The 26484-nt window shown below is 40.0% G+C and overlaps 1 protein-coding gene across 10 annotated transcripts in view; it reads right to left on the bottom strand.

Annotated features, from left to right (window-relative positions):
* Positions 1-26484, bottom strand: part of CACNB4 (calcium voltage-gated channel auxiliary subunit beta 4) — a 263187-nt gene that overhangs the window by 39934 nt on the left and 196769 nt on the right. For 9 of the 10 annotated variants that reach the window (XM_003309288.7, XM_024354849.3, XM_515833.7 and 6 more), the window contains 3 exons: positions 7277-7396; positions 4843-4965; positions 490-620 (listed from right to left, as the gene is read on the bottom strand). In XM_003309288.7, coding sequence (XP_003309336.1) covers positions 490-620; positions 4843-4965; positions 7277-7396 — 374 coding nt within the window. The remainder of the gene's footprint in view (positions 1-489; positions 621-4842; positions 4966-7276; positions 7397-26484) is intronic. The other variant, XM_009443491.5, reaches the window with a different exon arrangement.

The following is a 26484-nucleotide window of genomic DNA, read 5'->3' on the forward strand; positions in this document are numbered from 1 at the left end:
TCACTAGAGGTTGATTCACCTGAAGCTGCCTTCATCCAAATACCAGGAGACAAGAGATGCCACAAAAAGCCTGGGGTGGAGAAGGTACTATCAGTGCCGGGACCTGCACATACCATCATATTTTGTGCCCACTTAAGGGAGAGTCTCTGTAAGCGAACCAAGAGGAGCCATACTGCTGGTTCAGGTCAGCTCCCGCTCACTGTGTGGAGAAAGAATGCCCGAAGTGACTCTCCTAGAGGAAAGCTTGGGTTCCAAGGAGGGCTTGCTGAGGCCACAGAAAACAGTCTCTGCCATGGAATTTATATGGTCTCCAGTGGTGTTAGGCTTCAGCATGCACAGAGGATAGAGAACTATCTGGAACTCTTCTGTGTCAGTTTCGGAAACACCTTGCACACAGAAAAGTATCTTCTACTTTGAAAGCATACACCCTTGAAAATATCACCCAATTTTCTGACCAAAAAAAAGTGCATAGAAAAGATGGGAACGTACCCTCCGTGAAAACGTCCTCTTTTTTGTTCTTGCTGAATCCGTATGTTCTCCAATCTGAGTGGACTTGGAATGAAGCCAATTTCACAGCCCTCTTTCACCAGCCTTCCTATCCACCAATCATTGTTATATTTCTGGAATTCAGAAATAAAATTGCTATCAATAGTAATTCACTTATCTTCACGTTGTTTATTAATCTTAGGGGACAAGAAGAATAAAATGCTATTTATATGATATGATATACTATATTTTATATAAACTATATTTTATATGTATATGTGTGTATACTATATTTTATATACTATACTATATACTATATTTTATATAAACTATACTATATTATACTATACTATATTTTATATAAACTATATTGTATATGTATATGTGTATATATCTATATATCTATACTATATTTATATAAACTATATTGTGTATGTATATATGTGTATATATACCTATACTATATATTAATATAAAGTATATTGTATATGTATATGCGTGTGTATATATATCTATATATACATATAGATATATATACACATAGATATCTATATATACACATAGATAGCTATATATACACATAGATATCTATATATACATAGATATCTATAGATACATACATATATATATATATATACACACATATATCTGAGGTAGATGCATAGACTAAAGCAGGGTTCTGCAAACTTTTTCTGTAAAGGTCCAAGTAGTAAATATTTCAGGCTTTGCAGACCACGTGGTCTCTGTAACAATTAGTTGAATCTGCTGTCCTTGTGTGAAAGCAGCCACAGACAAACATCAACAAGTGAGCATGGCTGTGCTTCAATAAAACTTTTCTTTACAAAAAAGAGAGTGGGTCAGACTGGACCTGTGGGCTATAGTTTGTGAATCCCTGGACTAGTGTCTGGTCCTAACCTTTGGATTCTTTTGGTCTTTGTCAAGAAGCTCTAACCAATTCTTAAAGAACATATTTTATAAGGATAAATATGCACCAATGTAACTGGAACTCTGGAAGGCAAGACGGATATGTCTGAGATGAAATACATTTAATAGTCCATAATTTGTCGAAAGCTTTCAGTTAAAAATTCCACGATACTATCTGTGGTCTAATCTCACTGGGGAAGTGTCATGATCTTTCAAATACAGATTTGCAAATTAAGGTCCATCTTACTACTTGAAGAAAAAGATGCCTACACTTACAAAGTCTGAGCATATTATATATTTGTATGTGAAATTTTGCAAGTAACTTCCAAATGCTCTGAAGCCCAAGAGGAACTCCAGAATTTCCATTTAAGTTAAGTTCCATGACATGTAAACTCAAGACCCAAGTCTATGAGAAGGCTTCAACCAGTGTGGGGTGAGAGTCTGTCAATGTGGGCTTATTTGGTGGATTGGCAAAATTGCATTTCTAATTATACATTTGCTGAATTATACAGCAGAAAGCAATTTAGTTCAAGCTCCCTGCCTCAAGGAAAGGTTTCAGCTAGGTCACTTCTACAAAATAGATACCAGCTCTATTGTTTAAACTCTCTGGACATGATTCTAAAAACTTCCTTTACTGTTTTTATCAGTGTTGGGGCAAGATAATTCTCTCCTATTTTGACCCAAAATATACATATTTATAAACATATACTTTTTTCAAAATGTAACAATGATATGTAGTATATTTTGCTGAGCTCATAGAAAAGTGAAATTTATATATATGTCTGTATATATATATATATATATATGATTCTGATACATTATGAAGGAGGAATGGAAGGTTTCATTGAATAATCACACCATGAAGTTCTGGGTAAACTTTAAATTATTCTGAGTAACAGCTTCACACTCATGAGAAATACGGTCTGGTAAGAATTTGGCCTTTGTTATGCACACAGCTTCTCCATGCATACTATATGAGTGGCATATAGTATGAGATTGCATTGAAATAAATGTAAATTGAGGGCTGGGCATGGTGGCACATTCCTGTAATCCCGGCACTTTTGGAGTCTGAGGTAAGAGGATCAGTTGAGGCCAGGAGTTTAATCAGCCAGGGTAACATAGCAAGACCCTGTCTACACACACACACACACACACACACACACACACACACACACAATTAGCTGGGTATAGTAGTGCACCTGTAGTCCTAGTGTACTACACAATTAGCTAGTGTAGTGTACTACACCATTAGCTAGCTATACAATTAGTTAGTGTAGTGTACTACACAATTAGCTAGTATAGTAGTGTACTACTAATTACCTAGTGTACTACACAATTAGCTAGTGTAGTGCACTATACTAGACTACACAATTAGCTGGGTGTAGTAGTGCACCTGTAGTCCTAGCTACTTGGGAGGCTGAGGCTGAGGTGGGAGGATCACTTGAGCCCAGGAGTTCAAGACTGCAGTGAGCTGTGATTGCATCACTGCAACCCAGCCTGGAAAACAGGGTGAGAACCTGTCTCCAAAAAAATAAAAAAGAAAAGAAAAGAAAAAAATGTGAATTGACCTGATATAAAATTGACCTGATATAAAAACCTTAAACAATCTAGGTCTTCTTAGTTGTTTTTCCCCACTTTCCTGTCTTTTAGTATAACAGGCCTAAAATAATAGGTCTGTTTATTTTGGAATTAACAAAGGGCAAAGGGACCCTTTTAGAATCTTGGGTGCATAGGTCTGGAATTTAAATTTTCCTGTGTTGAGGACAAAACAGACCATGAGTCATAGTTTCCTAGGGCTTAAGTTACTTCCTGAAATGAAGTGGCATAGCCCACTGGAACGCTCATTTGTTAAATGGCACCCAAATGACTTTAAAGGGCTTGCTGAAATGGTTAATTCAACTTCCCAAAATGTTTTAACTTAGTTGTAGGAAACAGCGAAAGCACAGTGAGAATCTGACTCAGAGGGAATGAGTTTTTTGAGTTACTTGGGAGAAAGTCACTATGTAAAATCAAGAGCTTAATTTGATCATCATTTGGCTTATGTGACAAGCATAGTTGTAGCTTTTCTCTGCATTTAAGCTTTTTTTTTTTATTACTGAGAAAGTACTTAACATGGTGCATAATAGATGGCCTTCTAAGTGATGGATGAGAGGAAAGGCTATAACTTGATTATAGAAATGTGTTCATTTGTGTTGATGTTCTGGGAGCTTGTGCCAGCTCTCTACAGAGGTCACCTCGGTGTTGTTCCAACCCTTCTCTATTTGGATTTCCCTAAAATGATTAGCACTTTCTATTTCAAAGATGTTTTCTTATCTGATAATTTCAAGACATGAAAACAAGCGGCTCTGGTCCACGTAAGATTACCAGCTCAATGTCACATCAAACTGCCAGACTGAAGAGAAAATCACTGATCAACAAGCACATAGCTCAAACAGCAGCCAGGACAAATTGAGACCTTGATACAATGCAGGAAAGCAATCAAATACAAGGTTGGAATGTTGGTGTGAGTGAGTGTGCATGTCACATGTAAGAACATCTCTTACCTTTTCAAGTGGTGCTTCTCCTTGGACACAGTGGGTATTAGCAACTAATGAATATGGCTTGGGCATTTTTGATGGAAATGGTGAGACATAATCAACTTAACCATTCAGATGCCAGGGCACATGTTTCAGGTCAAGAGTTCTTGTCTTCTAGACAAATGTAGACATCCTCACCTCATATACCATCAAGAAAGTAGAGGCCACGGTTGAAGTTGATGGGTCCTCAGTTTCCTATTCCCAAGGCCCTGAAGTGTCTGTGCCTGCACTCATCTTTTCCCTGCATGTCACAATGAATTAGCATTCTTCTTTCTATCAAAGGTCTGTCCCTCCACTAGGGGTCTTGGATCCCACCCTTCTTGCCTACTCAAACACTTTACCCTTTTGCCTTTCTGTTTCCCAGAGTCCTCTGCCCTTTTCTTAGCTGTAAATCTTTCTTTGAATGATTATACACTCTAGTGTTGGTTCCATGGTCAAGGTGCACAGCACTATAGTCTACATGTCTATAATTACAACATCCCCTGTAAACAGTCCCTTCTGGGTAGGTGCCGTGCCACCAAACTTACATTTTCCAAAGCTGGATCCATATATTTATGGCTCTGCAGTCACAGAAGGGGATTTAAAGGTGCCCAGAGGACCACAGAGGTCTGTCAGAAATCTATGCTATAATTTTAAGGTTGACTGTGATTTAATGTTGTCAGTGTGTGATAATGCAAGCAATGATCTCAGACTTCTCAATCTTAATGAGAATGACTAGATTTGGAAGGCTCAGCAAATTAAATGAGGTACTGCACTGGCAGCTCCTTGGGTCTCCTCTCTGGCTAGTTTGGCTCAGAGCTGATTCCTGGCTTCAGCTTTTTGGCAGGTGAAGGGATGCAGTATGTTCTACATTTACCTCTTTAATATGTAGAAAGTCTTTAGCATCAAAGGAGATAGCTGTGCTTGGAACAGGCACATCCTCATCCAGGGCGCCGCAGTAGCTCACATTTGTCTTCACGGCAAATGCTACAGGTTTGGACTAGGGACAGAACCATGGAATAAGGAATGAGGAAGGGAGGAGAGAGGAGCATTTTTCATATTGAAACTCTGATAGTACCAGGTAGTGAGAAATAACTTTCCAAAGAGGGATCTCAAATGAGTTTTACATTCTCAGGCAATATCAAGAAACCTGCAGAGATGACTCTGAAAATGATTTGGTCCTATCAGCCCAACCATTTTTCCTCTCCTGCAATACTTTCCAATACTCCAAAATTTAAAATGTGCTCTAAAGTATTAAGAGGGATAGACAAAGGCAGGGGAGGACAGTCTCTTCTCTAATCTTAAAATCTGTGTTTATTTTAAATGATAACCAATAGCTTCTTTCCTTGGAATACAGGAAATGTGTGCAAGGTCTTTTTAAAAAGAAAAAAAAAAAGGTGGGAAGAGGATAAAATAGTATTTTTTAAATAGTCCAGATCTGAAAACGTGTGGGATTCTATACAACAGAATATCTGGTCCTGCCGGGGAAAAGAAGGGTTAGTCAGCGTCAAAGCTGATGGGCAGGGCTCTTCACAGATCATCTTCTCTCTAGCTAACGAAGCTGGTTTTGAAACTCTTTTTACACAAATGCCTCTCAGCAAAGTGCTCTCAGGCTGGCACAGCCCTGTGGGGACACGTAAACCACCAGCCTAAGCAAACGGTGCTGCCACCCAAATTCGGGTGACCACACTGGTCACAAAACAGATTCTGAAAGAAAATTTTATAACAAAAATTAGCCACAGTGAGACACAAGATTCCTGATATTCCGAGCTGCTTTGTTACCAGCTTATGTATTTGTGCTGGGAATCTGACTGGGGAACAGCAGTTAAGGCTGAAACCTCACTGATGTCCCTTCACATGTACTGCAAGAAAAGCCCCTTCCACCAACAGAGTACAGACATCATAGGTGTTGAGGCAAATGAAGACACCTAATTTGACTGCATCATTCTCCTCCCATCTTTTTTTTTTTTTTTTTGAGACGGAGTCTCACCCTGTTGCCCAGGCTGGAATGCAATGGTGTGATCTCAGCTGACTGCAACCTCTGCCTCCTGGGTTCAAGTGATTCTCTTGCCTCAGCCTCCCGAGTAGCTGGGATTACAGGTGCACACCACCACGCCCAGCTATTTTTTGTATATTTAGTAGAGGTGGGGTTTCACCATGTTGGCCAGGCTGGTCTCTAACTCCTGACCTCATGATCTGCCCACCTCGGCCTCCCAAAGTGCTGGGATTACAGGCGTAAGCCACTGCACCGGCCCCTCTTTTTTTTTTTGGTAGGGTTTTGCTCTGTTGCCCAAGCTGGAGTGCACTGGTGTGATCTCAGTTCACTGCAGCCTTTATTTCCTGGGCCTAGGTGATCCTCCAACCTTAGCTTCCCAAGTAGCTGGAATTACAGATGTGAGCCACCATGCACAGCCTCGCACCTCTAAATATTTTACAATAAAAATAGAAAAGGGAAGGAATTCACTTTATTTGGGCTTCTGTTTTTTCTTCTTCTAAAAATCAGAAGACTGAACCAATATACTTTAGGAGTCTGTCACGTAGGGGAAAGAGGACAGACCGGCCATGACCTTGTCTTGTATTTTGCTATTGTGCATAAAATTTCATTGGACAAAAAGGGTCGTGCTTCAAAAAATCAAAAAGCAAACAAACAAACAAAACAAAGTTGGAAGCACATGGAATGGGAGATCCCTAGTGACTCTTCTGGTTCTAACTTTCAACCATGCAGTTGGTTCCTTGCTGCTTCCTGTGGATGCAGCGATTTCTATGGAGGCCTCTTCTTGTGGAATATCTGAAGGTCTATTTTGGCAATGGCCTTTATTGCTCATCTTTGCTACACTTCTCAGAGTTGTTCAAAGTCCTGAACTTCACACTGAACTTGAGGTGGGATACTGAAAGCGAGAGAGAAGAGTAGAGAAACAAACAGGGCGATCCACAGAACAACAGCACACGTGTGGCCTGTAATAAAGGCTGAAGTAATGGATGAGGAGGGGCCAGGAATAGGCAGGGCCAGCTGGTACCTGGGGGGCTGTCTGCCAACACTGGGCATGGGAGGCTTGATATTGCTAAGTTGGAAGACGACCAATAATTCACCACCAAACCAAATACAAAAAGGTGAAGGTTCTGAGGAAATGCCTCTTTGGAGATGTTACTAACCTCACTTAGAGGTGAAAGGATCAGAGAGCTTCCCAATCTGGAGCCTTGTTAGAATAATCACAAAATGATTATTCCAGAAATGTGAGGTAAGGGAAGAGCAGCTGGTAGCCACTGAGCAACGACCCACTTTTGAGCCAAAGAGAAGGAAAGAGACTCACCTTTGCTCTCTCAAGCTGGATAGCTGCTTGCTGTTCTCTCTCCTGTCGAATTGCTTCCCGGTCCTCTTCCAAAGAGACATCGGAGTCAGACGGCCTGCTTGTGTAGGAATCCGCTGAACCCTGGCAAAGAAAACAGAATAGTTTCAGATGATGTGTAGCTTCTTAAATTGTCACATCCATAAGAGTATCCTGGGGCGAGTTCTTTTTCATTTGCCTAAAATTTGATGCACACACTCCATGCCTTATTGCAGATATAAATTTAGATGGCAGAATATAGTTAAGCATCTGAGTTATTCGGAAAGTAGCAATGTTGTGAAGAAAAATATTTTGACTAGATTAAGTGCTAGGAAGTAAACTGCAATGAAAATTATGTGATACTCAGCACCAATTCTTCTTGTTTTGTGCTATATTAAGCCCATATCACTTGCGAAACGTTAGTTTTCATCCATCTTCTCTTTTGCATATACATCTAAAGGAAAAAGAGACTCGGCTTATTACAAAAGATAAATCCTACCTGTATTTGGGCTATGGGTCATCTATTTGTCTAAGATTTCAATATAGTAAAGCATCATCTTACATTAGTAAAATGATTTTCCAGTTTCAATGTCAACACTATTGAACTCTTTCACTACTAAAACTTCAATCATTGTCCTGCAGCAGCCCAGACGTGGTCAACAAGAACACTGAGCAGAAAAACAACCTTGAGGATGAAAACAGGGATGTTCTCAGTTGAAGCCCACACTAGAAGAGCTATTTAAACAGCACTGAAGGCTGGGCACGGTGGCTCACGCCTGTAATCCCAGCACTTTGGGAGGCCAAGGTGGGTGGATCACCAGGTCAGGAGTTTGAGACCAGCCTGGCTAACATGGTGAAACCCCATCTCTACTAAAAATACAAAAATTAGCTGGGCATGGTGGGGGGCGCCTGTAATCCCAGCTACTCGGGAGGCTGAGGCAGGAGAATCGTTTGAACCTGGGAGGCAGAGGTTGCAGTGAGCCGAGATGGCACCATTGCACTCCAGCCTGGATGACACAGCAAGACTCCATCTCAAAAAAAAAAAAAAAAAAAAGGCCAGGCGCAGTGGCTCACGCCTGTAATCTCAGCACTTTGGGAGGCCGAGGTGGGAGGATCACGAGGTCAGGAGTTCGACACCAGCCTGGCTAACATGGTGAAACCCCGTCTCTACTAAAAATACAAAAAAAAAAAAAAAAATTAGCCAGGCGTGGTGGCGTGCACCTGTAGTCCCCACCTACTCAGGAGGCTGAGGCAGGAGAATGGCGTGAACCCGGGAGGCGGAGCTTGCAGTGAGCTGAGATTGCACCACTGCACTCCAGCCTGGGCGACAGAGCGAGACTCCGTCTCAAAAAAAAAAAAAAAAAAAAAGTTCTGAAATCCAGTCTGACTGATGTGGCGAAGTTAAAAAGTCAACCCCTTCCTTGCCTCCCCCGCCGCAAAAAACCCTGGAGGTTTGTCTTATGGCTGCTACAGGAACATCACCCTTACAGTTTCCTTAAGCTGGCATTAAAAGTTGATATTTGCATAGATGGTAACATTTACACAGCAGAGGTATTGGGAGGACTGGTGTATTTGATTATGTTTCATAAATCATGCACAGGTTTTGAAAAACATAGACCTATCCATATAGCTGAGAATCTGCTGTCCACTGAGGGGGGAAAAAGCTTTAAGAAATAGTTGACTGCTGAATCTGGTCCTTTGAAAGTTTTTCTACATGTAGAAATGTTGACTTGTGAATTTGTTGCCTTTAAGGGCAACTTTGTCTCTCAGTAGAGGCCATCATTCTAGCAAGGGTAGCATAGATTTTCCTGGCAGCCTAGAACAAGAACTCCTGGTTAGCGGTTTTATCAGAGTGCCCAGTCAAGTCCTGGTTCTAAATTTTGCCTCTGCAACATACTGCAGAAAACTTTATAGAAGTTACTGGACCACTCTGAGACAGTCTTCTTGTCTATTAAAGAGGGACAGTGCCTACTTCACAGGACTAAATGGAACAAGATATAATGAGCAGTAATATTTACTGAGTTCTTGCTATCACACCAGCATGGGCTAGATGTTTTGGACACTTTATCTCACTGAATCCTTGCAGCAGTGGGAAGGCTGAGATTCAAACTCAGGTAGTTCAGCCTTAGAGCCAGCAGATTCACATCCCACACTGAGCTGCATTTGACATTAAAATACCTACTCCAGGACCTGGCACATAATAGGCACACAATAAATCAACTTTTCATCCTCATTTCCTAGTGCTGACATTTTCACATTGATAAAAACAAAAAGCATTAATTTCTCAATGATTATATATGCACAATAACCCATCTTGAAATGTAGCCATTTTTCTTACTGTATTTACTGCATAGAAGATGTACTATAAACCTGATAACCGCAATGTGTCCAAATCCATGAACTTTATATAGTGCTTCTGAAAGTGCCCTTTATAGAGGAAATGTATTTGTTAACCGAATTATAATCAAATTCTTCTGTGCAAATCTACTAGGGAAAAACTTTGGACCTACAAAACGAGTAAGTGCAGGGTGACTTTCATAGACGTATTCATTGCCTAAAAAGAGAGCTATCTTGAAGTCCTTTAAAGCAGAGAGTTCTCTCAGAATACATCTTTTGTCTGAGTTTAGGTATAGCTGCATAAAATCCAGAGTAAGAGAAAAAAAACACAATGTTTCCATTTTTATTCATTTTTTCTTTTTTTTGTAGAGAGAGGGCCTTGTCATGTTGCCCAGGCTGGTCTCAAACTCCTAGGCTCAGGTGATCTTCCTGCCTCGGCCTCCCAAAGTGCTGGGATTACAGGTGTGAACCGCTGTGCCTGACCCAGTGTTTCTAAAATATCTACAAAAACAGTTTGGAGTTAGTCCTAGGCAATGCTTTGCTGTAAATGTGATGTGTGATGGACCATTCTAAGGGAGCTGAACTGGCTGCTGTGAAGACATCAGGACCCCAAGTGAGACTATGGTACGTAAGTCAGGAAGAAGGCACTTGCCTGGTTTTGAAAACATGTCCTGGGGATGGTTAGTGCCTACAGTTCACAAAAAAAGCAAGCTGCCTGCTGAGGTAGTGAGTCAAGCAGCTGAATACACACTCCACTACTGCCACTAGAAGACAGCTGATTTCCTGAAAGTATCTTAACGACTTTTCAAATCCTGGGATTCAATTATCTCTGAGTACACAAGAAGTGACTCAGGGACTCCTACAAATGAACTTTATGTTGAAATGTGAATGACATTGTAAGAATCTCAAATCTAAAAAACTCTACTCTGGCCAAATATGTAGAAGCAGAAGTTCCTGTTTACTCCCTGTTTCTAAGGATATTGGTAGAGGGAAAAATAAAGCACTGTGATACCCATTTTCATAATTAGTTTATATCATTACAACATTTACTTTGTTGTTGTTTTTTTTTAATGTCATCTACATTGCTTTGTATATGAAAAAGCAGAAGTCCAACATTCGAGAGCCCACATGTGGCCCATAGACATGTTCTGCTGGCTTGGTACTGGCTTGGTTTCTTGTTTTTATTTATTTTTGGTTTGGTTTGGTTTATTTTGTTTCAACTAGTTGAAAGGGAGTATGAACATATCCCAGAAAAAAAGGAAGGAAAAGATAAAGGAAATGATCTGTGTTATTTACAAAGGCACAGAGGGAAGAGCAAGTGAGCTAGAGAGGCCAGAAGGAAACTCCCTGGGCCTGACCACTGGAAGTATCCAGGAAGGGCAAGTGGCCATGCGAGGCTTAGTAAGACCAGGACAGGTTGGAGAGGCGTCACCCAGATATCTGGCTAAATAGTTAATGATCAAAAAGAGAGAGAGATGGCAAGAAGGAAAGAATGTTAGATGCTAAGAGAACATAACTGAAGACGTAAAGGTTACTAGGCCTGGCCAAAGCTGAAAAGACCTGATGGAAGCCCCATCAGCTTATAATTTTCTAGCATTCTATTTCATAAAACAGGTAGGAGCGAGCTACCCAATTTATCAAATGATCTAAAACTGAGCTGTTAACCCATGTGTAAGAAACATGACAGTGACTAGTCCCTCAAAAGCTCTTATGCAGACACCTCTGCAAGTCATACCATATAGTGATAAAGTCATATTGCAGTAAGCCAAGGTCACACCACAGCACTCCAGCCTGGGTGACAGAGCCAGACCCTGTCTCAAAAAAAAAAAAAAAAAAAAAAAAAAAAAAAAAAAAAAAAGAAAGGTATTTTGGTCTAGACTCTTTTTTCCCTTTAGGGAATCTTCTCGAGTACAAAATGCAAAATGCAGATAGTAACACTGGAAAATCAGCTAGCTGCTGTCTTCTGAGAGAAGGAAGGTGATCTCAAGTGAAACAATGTAAGGGCTTCTTCTCATTCACACAGAGAGGGTGCATAATATCAACACGACAGCAGCCGTGGCTGTTGGATCCAGACAGTATTAGGTTTGACACTGTCACCAGTTCTAGTTGGCTGTGAATCTTAAGCAAGTTATTTAACCTTCTGCGTCCTAATTTCCTCCGTTAGAAAATGTAGATAATAATGTATACCTTGTAGAGTTTCCTGGTGCTTGGCTCCAGATGAAACATCATTTCTTTTTCAACATCATGGGGGAAATTCGGAAAATACCAGCAATTAAACTTTGACCCACTAATTAAAGGTTTGGCAGCTTTTTCACATTAAATTTTTGGCTGCCCTAGAGTTTTAGGATTTATATATCGTTCTTTTTTTTTAAAAAATGGCTTTATTGAGGTATAACTTACATATGTAAAATTCACACATTTTAAGTGACAATTCAGTGATTTTTAATAAATTTACAGAACACAATTTATACCACAATCTAATAGAACATTTCCAATACCTCAAAAGAAACCTTGTGTCTATTTGCAGCCATTCTCCGTTCCCAGCTCAGGACTAGGCATCTACTTACTTACCTTGTCCTTTTAAAACTGAAATAGACTTTCTCATTGTATAAGTAATTTTAGTATTTAGGCAAATCGTTAAATTACAGCAAGGAGAAGCAAGGGTCTACAAAGGTTTGATTTTAAAATGCAACCAGGCTGGGCATGGTAGCTCATGCCTGAAATCCCAGCACTTTCGGAGGCTGAGGCAGGAGAATTGCTTGAGCCCAGGAGTTTGAGACCAGCCTAGGTCACATAGTAAGGCCCCATATCTACAAAAAATAAATTAAAAAAAAAAATTAGGCATGATAGTGTGTACTTATAGCCCCACTACTTGGGAGGCTGAGGTGGGAGGATTGCTTGAGCCCGGGAGGTCGAGGCTCCAGTGAGCCATGATGATGCCACGGCACTCTGCCTGAAACACAGAACAAGACCCTGTCTCAAAAAAATAAATAAATAAAATAAAATGTGATCATACTGGAACAGAATCTTGCCACTGTTGGAAGTGCTGGGCTTCCTAGTCCAACAACCCCAGTCTCTCACAACCTAGCTTAGCTGTCCATTCACAGAACGCTGAGCATCAGTCAGATACTGGAGTGGCCACTACATGAAAGAGAACTGCTTATTTTTCTGGGGATTCTTGCCTCATCTGCAAAATGAGAATGAAGTCCTTCTTTGGGATAGATTTGGGAATCAATAAGATAACACATGTACAACATAGTGTACAAGAATAATGCTGACACTACTAAACCAGTGCTGTCCAATGGAACTTTTACTGTAATGATGGACATGGACGCTGTCTAATATGGCAGCCACAAGCCACATGTGGTTATTGAGCACTTGAAATGTGACTAGAGAGACTACTATGCTGAATTTTTAATTTAATTTTTAGAATTTTAAAGTGTTACTGTCTTTTAATTATTTTAAATTTAAATTCTACCTGTAGCTAGTGGCTACCATATTGGGCTGTGCGGTAGTAGACATTCAAAATGTCAGTTTCCCTTCTGGATTAGATAAACGAACGCTAATCTTGGTGTAAATTTGGCATTTTAAGAGTTGCATTGGGCCAGGTGTGGTGGCTCATGCCTGTAATCCCAGCATTTTGGGAGGCCAAGGCAGACAGATCACCTGAGGTCAGGAGTTCAAGACCAGCCTGGCCAACGTGGTGAAACCGTCTCTACAAAAATACAAAAATCAGCCAGGTGTGGTGGCAGATGCCTGTAATCTCAGCTACTTGGGAGGCTGAGACAGGAGAATTGTTTGAACCCAGGAGAAGGAGGTTGCAGTGAGCCGAGATTGTGCCACTGCACTCCAGCCTGGGCAACAGAGTGAGACTCTGTCTCAAAAAAAAAAAAAAAAAGTTGCATTAAGTGGACTAAGCGATCATGGAATATTCAGAGAAATATATCACTCCCAGTGGGTTTGTGCCCATTTTTCTCTCTTGTTTGTAATGACTTGACAATGCATTTTTCCACATTGCAGAAGGAACACAGCCCATTCTTGGTGACTTTCCCAGATTTCCCTGGGTAGATGAGTGAATATAACTCACTCACAAGGTTGCCATTAGGCTATCTTTATCTTGACAGGCTGGCCCCTCCCTTTCTTGCAAATGTGCTTCCTTTTCCTTCACCCCCTTTATTAAACATGCCCAGAACTCTTTGCTAGGGCACCTAGCCTAGCAGGGTCCAGGCTGCGTCTCCAAGTACATAGGCCCTACAGTGCCTGGCATGGCAGGACCTTGAGTTTGTTCAAAGAAAGACACAGTCACTCCCATCAGAATCTCTCTCTTCTTTGTTCCACGATTTTAAGTTCTTCTCGGGTGGTTAATTGACCAAGGTTGTTGTGTTTACTTGGTGTGATGCTAATTGTTAGCAACCTCACCCTCATGAGTTTTTTTGTTTTGTTTTGTTTTGTTCTTTTTTTAATTACAGTCTTCAATGCCTTAATCCAGAGCGCTTGATAAGTATACATTCCCAGCACGTTGGTGGAGTGAGGAACTCTTGAAATTACATCGCCGAGATAACTTTTCTCTAAGGTATCTTGCATGGATTCTCACAAATAGGTTTTCAAAAATGTTGGTTGAAAAAATAAGACAAGTTCTGCTTACACTCACAGCAGCTCACTCTTATTGGATGGAAGACCTAAAATTCAGCCCCAGCTGTTAATCTGACTAAAGCTCCTTTTTAGGTTTCAAAGAGTCGTCAAGGGTAGCAAAGGGGCATGTTCATAAGAGGCTGTTAAAGGGAAGCGGAAGAGAATGAATGTTTGCTCATCCCTTACTAACTTATAGATATTATTAACACATCAACCCTAAGAAGTAAGTTATGATTATCCACCCTGTACGGATGAGGCCTCTGAGGCTCAGACAGGCAACAAGAACATCCTCACACACCATTCCACACACTCTCATAGGTTACTACATGGGGAGCAAGGGTGTGGTAGATTCATTTTTTAAAATTTCCCCTATAAAATCTGGTGCAAAAACTTACATTAAAACATCAAACATTTTAGCTGCCTTCAGTAAAACAAAATAACATTCCTCAGTATTTTGTTAATGTTAATCAAATACCAGAATCTCACTAATTTACAATGATAGACGTATTTTTTAAAATGCCAGTCTGAGATCATGGGAAGTGAATGGCAGACTGCTTTTCAAAAGACATGTTCACTATTTCTGCATTCACATGGTATCTGTAGGCTACCAAGGTTTTGGTTTGTGAATTTCTTTGAGTTTCTGCTCTAATCACAAAATTTTTCTTCAGCATTTTAGTTCTTGGTAGGTGATTCTAAGGTACCACTGAGAGTTTTCTTTTTCTCTAAAATGATAATGCCTCCGATTATGTTCACACCACTTATTTACAGATTATTTCTTGTAATTAAATTATAACTATATATAAATATACAGTATAGTTCAAACTAAAGCACAGGCTTTGTCTGAATAATCTCACAAATGGAATACAAATTAATGGGTTCTATTACAACTATTTTACATAATTGATTTAACAGGAAGTAATATTAATTTATAAAAGTTGGCCAATCTCACCCTTCCTGTTGTACTGGCTAGTTTTTGCTATAATTGCCCTGATTTCAGACAGGTTTCTTTTAATTGCTAGTCTGAGGAGACCCATGAATGGAGATAACAGCAGAAGAATTTTAATTGACCCCACAAGTACAAGGAGAGAGGTGACAAAAAGGCCCAGATAGAGATGGAAAGGAAATCTGTACCAGCCATGGCCATTTAGCCACTTCTGAGAAAGGAGAAACTGAGATGTGAGCTACAAGCAGATTTGCAAGTTAAACCAGTGGTAATGATGGTAGCAAGAGGGTAGATTCCTTTTATGTTAGGTTGAATCATGAAATTGCAAACATTGTAATTGTAATTTCACGTGGTTCAACATATACATTGGGAAAGAACAAAAAACAAAGATTACTTGATATGGATGCTTTTGGGCAAAAACTGCTGTGATAATCAGCACATAATATTTTACATGTATGTAAGAAGTGCTATATCAATAAGCACAATTAGCAATAAATCAAAAACCTTCTGTGAGACTAAGGAGTAACAGAAGTTGAAAACACCCATGATCATTTTTGCATCCAACAAGAACTTTATTGTAACAGTAGGGACAGTGAGATTGTGGAGCTCACTTTCCTTCTGGGAAAGCAAAAGTGATCAACTACTGGGAGAAGGTGGCCTCCAGCAACCAAGCTTTACTATATACAGGTCACAGAATAACAACATGGGACACTGAGCAGCTGATCTAGAAACCCACCCTGCCTAGTCAAAACTTCATGAGAGCTTCTGATCAACCTACATGACAGGTGTGTGACAGGGTGGCTCCCGCTGGCTGATCCCGGCAGTTGCACTTGGCAGCATTAGACCCGGCACAAGGTCTTCATTCCAGGGTGGCTGCTCAAGCTGCACTAATCTAGTTTCAGCAGAGATATTAAAAGGAAATCACAGTATTTGTTCAGGAAATCCTGAATATGCTGCTGGTAGAAGCAGTGCTGCATACTGATGAGGCGCTGATCGTTGCCTGAAAACACGGACTTCTGTGACTTTTCTGGAAAAGTGATTGACTGAGAGACGCTTTCTTCTCACATGGCCCCCAGAGTGGTTTACAAAGCAGCACACCCAACGCTACTTTTACACTGTGGTCTGTTTTCTTGAGAGTCAGATTCTTGAGAGAGAGATACGACAACAGGATATATGTTTCCCCTAAAAGTAGCTTCAGGCAATCACTTGTGTCTTAAAAAAAAAAAAGAAAAGACTTCCTTCTGTCACATAAAAAAGAATAATATAGCTTGGTTTAGAAGACAGGAAGAAAGCAGGGAAAAGACTTGAGCCTCGCCCATGTCATTTCTGTAGTCCCAGGAACTGTGTGATGAAAAAATATCTTTAAATAACTCTTTGGAATGATTTTTTAAAAAAACTGGCTAAAGTTTCTCATTAAGGGAATGTGCATGCATGGCTAACTGAATCCAGGTATGCCATCAAAAACAGAAGGAGATCCCCCAGAGGTGGCTGAAGACACAATGGAAACCACAGTAAAGCATCTACACTTCATTTCAGGCAGGAGTCATGTCTTACCAGTTTTGTGGTCCTCAGAGTTCCTAGCACAAAGCTTCATAGGAGCTCAAAACTATTTGCTGAATGAAAGAATCAATGAGATGGCTTCAGGGGGAAGAAGAGAACCTTAAATGGAGACCCCAATACTGCCCAGACTTCACCCAAAGGGTGTACGCTCTTCCTGCCTCCAGCGGTTGCTGGAAATTATGTAGGAAAGACCAGTGAAGAATAAAATCAATTTTAACTTGACAGAATGATACGCAAGTTGACTGAAAAAATTAAAATCCAGAAACTGTTTAGAAAAAAATGTTAAAGGAAGAATAAAAGAGAATTAGCCTTTTTAATAGATATGAAAATATATAAAACTACAAAAGTTAAACATGTTTGGTACTGGTGCAGATCAATGAAATTACAAGGAGACCACAAACTGAGCTCTGTATGGGAGATTAATGCATGATATAGGAAACACTGCAAATCAATGGGAAAAGAATGATTGTCCAGTTAATAGTGTTGGGAAACTGAGCTAGCCAACTGGAAAAAAAAATAGATCCCTATTTTATATCTTTTTTTTTTGAGACAGAGGCTTGTTCTGTTGCCCAGGCTGGAGTGCAGAGGTACGATCTTGGCTCACTGCAACATCTGCCTCCCAGGCTCAAGCAATTCTCGTGCCTCAGCCTCCTTAATAGCTGGGACTGTAGGCATGTGCCATCATGCAAAGCTAATTTTTATATTTTTCATAAAGATGGGGTTTTGCCATGATGACCAGACTGATCTCGAACTCCTGAACTCAAGCAATCTACCCACCTCAGCCTCCCAAAGTGCCGAGATTACAGGTATGAGCCATCGCACTCAGTCTTATAGCTTATATAAAAATAAATTATAGATGAAGAGATTTAAAGGCAATATTATATATATAACACACATATATTTTAAAAGATATATATGTATATACACACCTCTACTACCACTAACAGAAACTATGCTAAAGTTTTAAAACAGCATGCCAAAAAGTTCAGAAGCCATGAAAAAAAAAGATTGATAAATCTGACTACATAAAAATCTTAAACATTTGTCTGGGAAAAAAATACAATAATCAGTCAAAATGAAAATGACAAAAAGAAAACACTGTCACATAGGTGACTTGGGTTTAATATCCTTCATATCCAAAGAACTCTAATAAGTTAATAAGAAAAAGATGAACAACCTATCTCTTCACTCATTAATATGAGAAAGGAGTAAAAATAGAAACAAGGACAAAGCAAAAAAAGAAAACTACAGGCCAATGCCAATATCGCTGATGAACAAGACACAAAAATCCTCAACAAGGCTAAGAGTGGTGGCACATGCCTGTAATCCCAGCACTTAGGGAGGCTGAGGCAGGAGAATTACCTCAGCTTAGGAGTTCAAGGCTGTAGTGAGCTATGATCATGCCACTGCACTCCAGCTTGGGCAACAGATCAAAACTCTGTCTCTAAAAAAGATAAAAATAATTTTAAAATCTCAACAAAATACTAGCAAATGGAATCCAACATATCAAATATCACGTGGGATTTATCAAGTGGGATTTATCCCAGGGATGCAAGGATGATTCAACATATGCCAGTCAATAAACGTGACACATTGCATCAACAGACTGAAAGACAAAAGCCATATGATCATTTCAACAGATGCAGAAGACTCATTTGACAAAATTCAACACCCTTCATGATAGAAACTCTCAACAAATTAGGGATAAAAGGAACATATATCAATGTAATAAAGCCCATGTATGACAAGCCCACAGCTAACATCATACTGAATCCTCTAAGAACTGGAACAAAGATGCCCACTTTTGCTACTGTTATTCAACATATACTGAAAGATTTAGCCAGAGCCATCAAGCAAGAGAAAGAAATAAAAGGCATCCAGATGGAAATCAGAAAGTCAAACTGTCCCTCTTTACAGACGACATGATCTTAAATATATAGAAACCTAAAGACTCCACCAAAAAACTCTTAGAACTGATAAACAAATTCAGTAATGTTGCAGGATACAAAATAAACATACAAAATCAGCAGTGTTTCTATACACCAATAATAGACTCGCTGAAAAAGGAATCAAGAAAGCAATCCCATTTATAATAGTTACAAGATAATAATAATAATAAAATATCTATGAATACTTTTAATCAAGGAGGTGAAAGACCTTTACAACAAAAACTACAAGACACTGATGAAAGAAATAGAAGAAAACACAAATGGAAAGACATCCCATGTTCATGGATGAGAAGAATTAATATCATTAAAATGACCATATTACCCAAAGCAATCTCCAGATTCACTGTAATCCCTGTCAAAATACCAATAACATTCTTCAAAGAAATAGAAAAAAAATCTAAAATTCATATGGAACCAGACCTCAAATAGCCACACACACACACACACACACACACACACACACACACACACACACACAAATCCTGAGCAAAATGAACAAAGCTGGAGGCATCACAAAACCTGACTTTAAAATATACTACAAAGTTACAGTACCTAAAACAGCATGGTATTGGTATAAAAACAGATACATGTTATCCACGGAAGACATGTTTTTAAAAAGCATGCCTCATTTGTAAAATAGAAGAGCATGTAGCCAGGCACCATGGCACATGCCTATAGTCTCTGCTACTCTGGAGTCTGAGACAAGAGAATTTCTTGAGCCCAGGAGCATGGCACAGACCTCCAACTAATAAAATGTGAAATCATTAAGTCAGAAGATCACATTGTACAATAATCTAGTATGTTATTTGAAATTGTGTTAAATTTACTGAGAATCTATTATGCATCAATATACCTAAATATACTAGAGGAAGGAAACAGATTTAAGTTCATTTTAAACCCTACCATACAGCTTGAATTTTTACCTTCAGAATTTTTAAAAACAAAAACATTATAAATCTCTATATACCTATATATACCTATATATATTTGTAAATAAATATATAAAAATATGCATATTTTTACAGAGTTATACAGCTTAAGATTACCTGCATTAACCCTAAAATAATGATTTGATAGGTGACATTAAATATTAATAATCACTATCAAAACCAATAATAACCACTATTATTTATTGAGCACTTACTATGTCCCATGATTAGTGTTAAGTACTTTTATTAATTGTGTACTTTTTTTTTTTTTTTAGATGGAGTTTCGCTCTTGTCGTCCAGGCTGGAGTGCAAATGGCGCAATCTCAGCTCACATGCTCCTCCGCCTCCTGGGTTCAAGCAATTCTCCTGCATCAGCCTCCCCAGTAGTTGGAATTACAGGTGCATGCCATGATATCCAGCTAATTTTTTGTATTTTTTGTAGAGACAGGGTTTCACCATGTTGGCCGGGCTGCTCTGAACTCCTGACCTCAGGTGATCCGCCTGCCTCGGCCTCCCAAAATGCTGGGATTTCAGGGGTGAGATACCACGCCCAGCCAACTGTGTTCTTTCAAAAAGAATATTTCCTGTGAGAGGCCCAGGGGCCCCAACAGAGACTATATTAGTATGAGTTTTTCTCTTTGATCACCACTCTCCTAAATTTGTGAAGCCCGTAGGCCTTCTAGGTGATATCGCCTTGTGCAGTAATTTAACTTCAGGTACAAATGCTGTTTTTGAATTAGAAGATGACGAATGGTTGGAAGTTTCTGAAGGTATGGTGGGCCCCTTGTGCACATGCTGCCTCACCAGCAAACACCCAGGGCTCTAGGTAAGAGCTATGCCTACCCCTAGCTTCCTCCACAGAAGAAGCTTATTGTCACAACACATGCACCCTAGGTTGTGCTACTCCTTACAGCACTGCTTTCCTCGTTTGACTTTTGTGGCCTTGATGGTGACCACACGATACCCACCCCTCCCATCAGCATGGAACAACCCCATTTGGAGTTTGGAGTGGTACAGGCCCATACTCTTTCCTGGGGTAGTGCCCTTCCTCTCCAATCAGTTCACAGGGCAGGAGATGACAGCAAGGCTTGCTTTTTTGATTCCTATCTGCTAATTCTGTGTTCTGTGTGTTAGAGGTCATTATGGCAGAGGAAAAGAATTTATTCTTAGTTTAACCTTTGGAAATAGGGTTTTGATTGGAATAAAACAGCACTTTACTGATGTTATCTAATTTAGTCACAATAAAAACTTAAGAGGTAGATTTCATTATCCACACTGAAGTAAACAAGGCTTAGAGACACTAAATAAGATGCCCAAGGTCATGCAGCTGGTAAAGTGTGGTGAACCCTGGTCGGACTGGCTCTAAAGCCCTTGCTAATTAACTAATAATCATGCCCAGCAGAAGTGTTGGTAGGCACTGTTGGATAAGCAGATCACTGAGGTTGAAGACATTAAAAAAAGAATCTCTCTTTCTGTCTCTGCATTTAGATTGAACTAAAAATTACTGAGAATGCTAGGTTCTCTCCAGCACATTATCTTGATTTCTCTCCAAAGCTCTTTCGAGGTCCTATGAGAGAAGTCAGGCCACATGCTCAAAGTCACTGGGCCATGATCCACTGGCGAAGCTGAGATTTGCATTTCAAGCAAGAACATCTCTTGGATGATCTCTAAGATTCCTCTGAGGTCTGTTGTTAAAGATGTCAGCCTAGTGCCAGGAATTAGGTCTTCAAGTGCTTGGTGATGGAATCGGTCATTTGAATTGACATCAAAACACATACAATCAACTATTACTAAAGCAGTGACTACCAAACCTTGGATTTTCTCTTCCCTTCCTCCAGTGAATTAGCTCATCAATAGATCCAAAGTGGTCAAAGAGAGAAGCAAAGTCTGCTCACCAATTTGTTGGAAACTTTTTTGGACCAAACAAATAGAAAAAAAAGTAACTAGATGAAGCCTTGATTTAAATAAGTCTGACAGAGAAGCTGTAAATTAATTTATTCTGATCATTACCTTGATTCTTCATTAGGGAATATAAGGAGAGGAGGTGGTTACTCATACGAGAGCTGGCATACAATAAGCAGTTCTGAGTGGTGCCGTGAAGCTTGACTACCTGGGCTGGAATTCTAGGGCTGCTCCTTACTAGACATTTGCTTTCAAGCACAATACTTATTCTTTCTGGGCTCAGTTTCCTTTCTGAAAGCGAGTATAATAACCTAACTCATGGAGCTGCCATGAAGATTATGCACTCAGAATGTGCAAGCACTCAGCCAAGGAATCACACAATGCAGGTTAATGAGAACACTTCAGTATATGGAATTGTCCTGGCCCTTTGTTTTTTGGGTGAGGCCAATTTGCTGTTGTAATCCCTCTCTTCAAAAAGGGATAGAGATACAAAACTTAATTAATTCAAGTGAGTAGGAATTAAATGCTCTAGTAAGAACTTTGGGACAACTAAAGGTGTTGGCTGAAATGAAATATAGGAATCATGTTGGTTGATTCCTCCATATTTCTTCTGCCTGCAAGAAGTGTGTTTACTCAGAGGCATCACCTTGTTTGGGAATAACAAGAAGACAGTCAGTTCTGGTTTTCTTGGTCAGACAGCAGCATGAATAAGACTGCTGTCCTTTGCATATGAGGCTGACACTCCTGACCTGCTCTCTCCTCTGGGCTGCGTGGCTCTGAACTCGCATCAGCTGGGATGGCTGTGGGTTGCCCCTCCTCTTTATGACCCAGTACCCACTTCAAGACGGCCAGGGCTAGGGACGGTCACCCTTCACAGAGCACTGTCGCAACCTCTGCTAGCCTACCCACATACCAAAATTCAAGGCCGGCACTCTCAACAAAACAAGCCAACCCACCACGAACTTTTAGAATCCTAAACAGGTGTGAAAAGTCACCTCTCAGAGACAAAACACTCTATTCCCTCCCAAAAGCTGAATATGAGCTCTCTGGCCAAAGGATGCCCTTTTGTTGTTTCAACGAGGAAAATAAGGCAGCTATTCCTTTTACTTAGCTATTTTTTTAAAATTCTATTTTCTCATTATCTTTGCTTTTCTATGAAATGCATGCCTTAAAAGGAATAATTCCTATTTTAAAGCTAAGACAAATTTATTAAAAATAGGTCTTTTGTTATCATTCTCATGCTGCATCATTATAGATAAATTCACAAACCATATGCATATATTATCCAAATGGCTGGATTTGAAATAAATTAACAAATGTTTGAGTAACATAGACCTATACTGTCTATGGCTGGGTGTGATGATGGGCATAGAGTGAAATCCAAGTCCAGATGAAGGCAAGGGCCTGAGGACAGAGGTAAAGAGTTCAGAGAAAAATACAAGAGGCAGGCAGGATGTCCATTCAGTGGGAAAATTTTTTCCTCCCAGAATCATCCTGAAAGCTCTTCTTCTCCCACCAATATTGATCAAACTCCTTCAATGCTGCACAGCAAAGATCAGAGAGACCCACAGTGCAGAAGAGGACAGTCCTGAGGATGACAGGTAGCATTCAGCAGGTTGAACTGGAGGAGAGAGGAGGCCCTTCTTCTAGCTGGTGTTGCATGCACCTATGCACTGGCTAGTGGGAACAAGAGAGACGAGTTCAAGAAATTCACACTCAGTACTTTAACGGAGAGTTTAGGGGAAAATGCAGACACAAAGACCAAGAACTCTCTGCTCTTGAATAAATGGTCTTAGATGAGGAAGAAACATTCCAGCAAAGTGGCCTGAGAAATAAAACAGTACTGGATCTGTGAACTATCCAGTACTGCAGAAGGAAGGTCCCTGGAATAAAGGGGCCTCAGAGATACTTCCCTTATATAACTTCCCCAGGGCAAATATGCTACCAACTCCCAAAGACAAGGGACTACAAGTTAGTACTCAACATTCTTGCAGAATCTTTGCAGCTTTCTGTACACATAGTAGAGAAACTATGCTTAATTGTTTAGTTTTAACTTCACAGTATAGCTTTAGTCATTTTTACCAAGCATTTTATTGTCTTTATTAAGTTCTAAATGAAAGAATCCCTTCAGGTGGTCATATGTGAACCAGGTGAACTGTCGCTAGGTACTAGGTACCCCAAGAGGACAGGGGGGGTAAGTGGACTTCCATATACCAACCATACTCGGTGCCCTAACAACACTAGGTCATGTCTGATTGTCTACTATCTAATATGCAATTCAAATTGACAAACGCTTGTTGAAAAATTAGTATGTATGAGGCCTGTACCTTAGTACAATGGCAGGCAAAAAGATAAATAAGACATGGTCCTTGCCTAATAAGGGCTTATAACCTAATAGGGCTGACAGCTATGTAAATAACCACATTATGAAGGAGAGTACAAAAAGTACCATAAAAGTACCATAACAAAAATACAAATCCAATCAGTGACTAGAAGAGGACAGATTAATTCTGTTTTAGGGGAATAGAAAACCTCAGGGAGAAGGTGAGGGAGGCTTAAGCAGAATTATCAGGAATGGCAGACAGCAAAGCTAAAGGGCAGGAAAATAAAGGCAATGTTTGTAGAGTGATGAATTTGGACAACTCTGTAGTCAGTATGGGGGTAGGAGTTGCAGTGGATGCTAAGAAGTAAAAGGCATGGTTCTTGCCTTTAAAGAGCTTTCAAACAAGTTGGAGAAATAAGATCTGTGTTCATGAAACAAGGCAGTTCAGTGCTGAACTATGTCATTTAAAAAAAGAAATGAAGGTTACTGACTTTGGAGTTGCAAAATGGCAGAGGTCAGTCTGAGGTGATGAGGCCAAGAAAGGTGCATGGAGAAGTCAGCGCTGGAACTGTGCCATAAGCATCATCATGATCTGCTGGGGGCAGAGAAAACGTTGCGAAGGCATTTCAAGAAAAGGTGGGGGCAGCATGAACAAAGGCATGAAAGTGGTGCCTTGCCTTATGAGTCGGGGAATGAGAAGTTCAGAGGTTCATGTTGAGGAGTAGCTGGAAATAAAATTGTAGAGTAGAATAAATGCAGATCACAGCAAATCAGGAAAGCCGGGAGGAAGTGTTTGCAGCCATATGGTTGTGAGTAGATGGCTGATGCTGCACTAAAGTAAGTGAATGAGAGTTTCAGATCGAAAAGGATGCACTGGGAAGATCTGCCTGAAAGTGTGAAAAACTGCAGTCAGAGAGACTGACTGGGAGACTGATAGGATAGTAACAGTGGGAAAAGAGAGCAAGAAGTAAACCAGAAACCTATTCCAAAAAGGTCTAAAAATGATCAACAGGATATAGGGGATATACACAATTTACCTACTGCTTAACAGACACTAAGCACAGCATTAGACATTGACTAAAGGGGAAAAAACATCTTTTAATTTAACCATTTTCAACTTGAAGACTTTGGTATTTTTCATGATTTTCTTTTCTTTTCTTTCTTTTTTTTTTTTTTTTTTTTTTTTTTTGAGATAGGGTCTCATTCTGTCGTCTAGGCTGAAATGCAGTGGTGCAATCACCACTCATTGCAGCCTTGACCTCCTGGGCTCAAGCAATCCTCTCACTTCAGCCTCCCAAGTAGATGGAACTACAGGTGTGTGCCACCACACCTGGCTAATTTTTGTAGAGACAGGGTTTTGCCATGTTGCCCAGGCTGGTCCCGAACTCCTGAGCTCAAGAGATCCACCCACCTCAGCCTTGCAGTGTTAGAATTACAGGTATGAGCCACCGTGCCTGGCCTTTTCATGATTTTTTTGGTAACCGTGTTAAATTTATCAACAAACCATCAGCAGTTTGTCTATCTTCTGATGTTCAGCTGAGACAAGGAGAAACTAATATCAGAGCTGAAAAATAAAATGTAGTAGAGGTGGGGAGGTTTTTTAATATATTGAGTTATTTACTGAAAAGTCCAGGAAATCATTAGTAACCTTAATATTTTGTGGAAAGGTTCTTCACCAATTTTAGCTATGCAGGTCCAAGACAATACAATACCATCTACAATACTACAAAATTACAATTAGAAAAAAAAACAAAACAAACAAACAAACAAAAACTCCTTACTAGAAAAGATCACGAAGGAGTTTTTAAAAATGTGCATTCCGTTTTGAAAATTGCTATTGAAATGTGGTCTGGTGCTTGTTCCAGAAGTTATTTATAACCAAAGAACATAAAAATTGACAATGATGGGCAAGCACAATGCCTCCCTGGGTAGAGGTTGAGGCTTATATTGAGAATGAGAATTTGAAAAACAAGCCTTTCCCATTTTAAGCAATCATTGTTTTACCAAAGAATTCCAGAGAACTTGGTTTTACTGCAAATTCTATTACTTCATTACAAAATTGGAATACAGTGGAATCTATCACCTTGCAGAACAAACTGCCAGAAAAATAAGTCGTTTTGAGTTATTGTCCAAGAAGAACAGTCCTTGTGAGAATAAGTAGATGCAGCTGAAGCTGGCAACGTTCTTCCTAGTGGGTAACACAACATCACCTTTTTTTTTTTTTTTTTTTTTTTTGACAGGATCTTGCTCTGTCACCCAGGCTGGAGAGCAGTAGCACGATCATAGTTCATTGCAGCTTTGACCTCCCTGGCTCAAGTGATCCTCTCACCTAAACTTTTCAAGCTGGGATCACAGGCGCACGCCACCATGCATGACTAACTTATTATTTTTTGTAGAGACAGGGTCTCCCTATGTGGCTGAGGCTGGTCTCAAACTCCTGGACTCAAGTGATCCTCCCCATTCAGCATCCCAAAGTATCGGGATTACAGGAATGAGCCAGTGCACTCAGCCTTCACCCATCTTTTGATGGAATGCCTGCATGAGAACTCTATAGCAAAATGCCTTGTACATGAAAGACACTGGAAGCACTTTATTAACCCACTGGCAAAGTCCCCTAG

The sequence above is a fragment of the Pan troglodytes genome, chromosome 13 (assembly GCF_028858775.2).
Source record: "Pan troglodytes isolate AG18354 chromosome 13, NHGRI_mPanTro3-v2.0_pri, whole genome shotgun sequence".
Taxonomy (NCBI): domain Eukaryota; kingdom Metazoa; phylum Chordata; class Mammalia; order Primates; family Hominidae; genus Pan; species Pan troglodytes.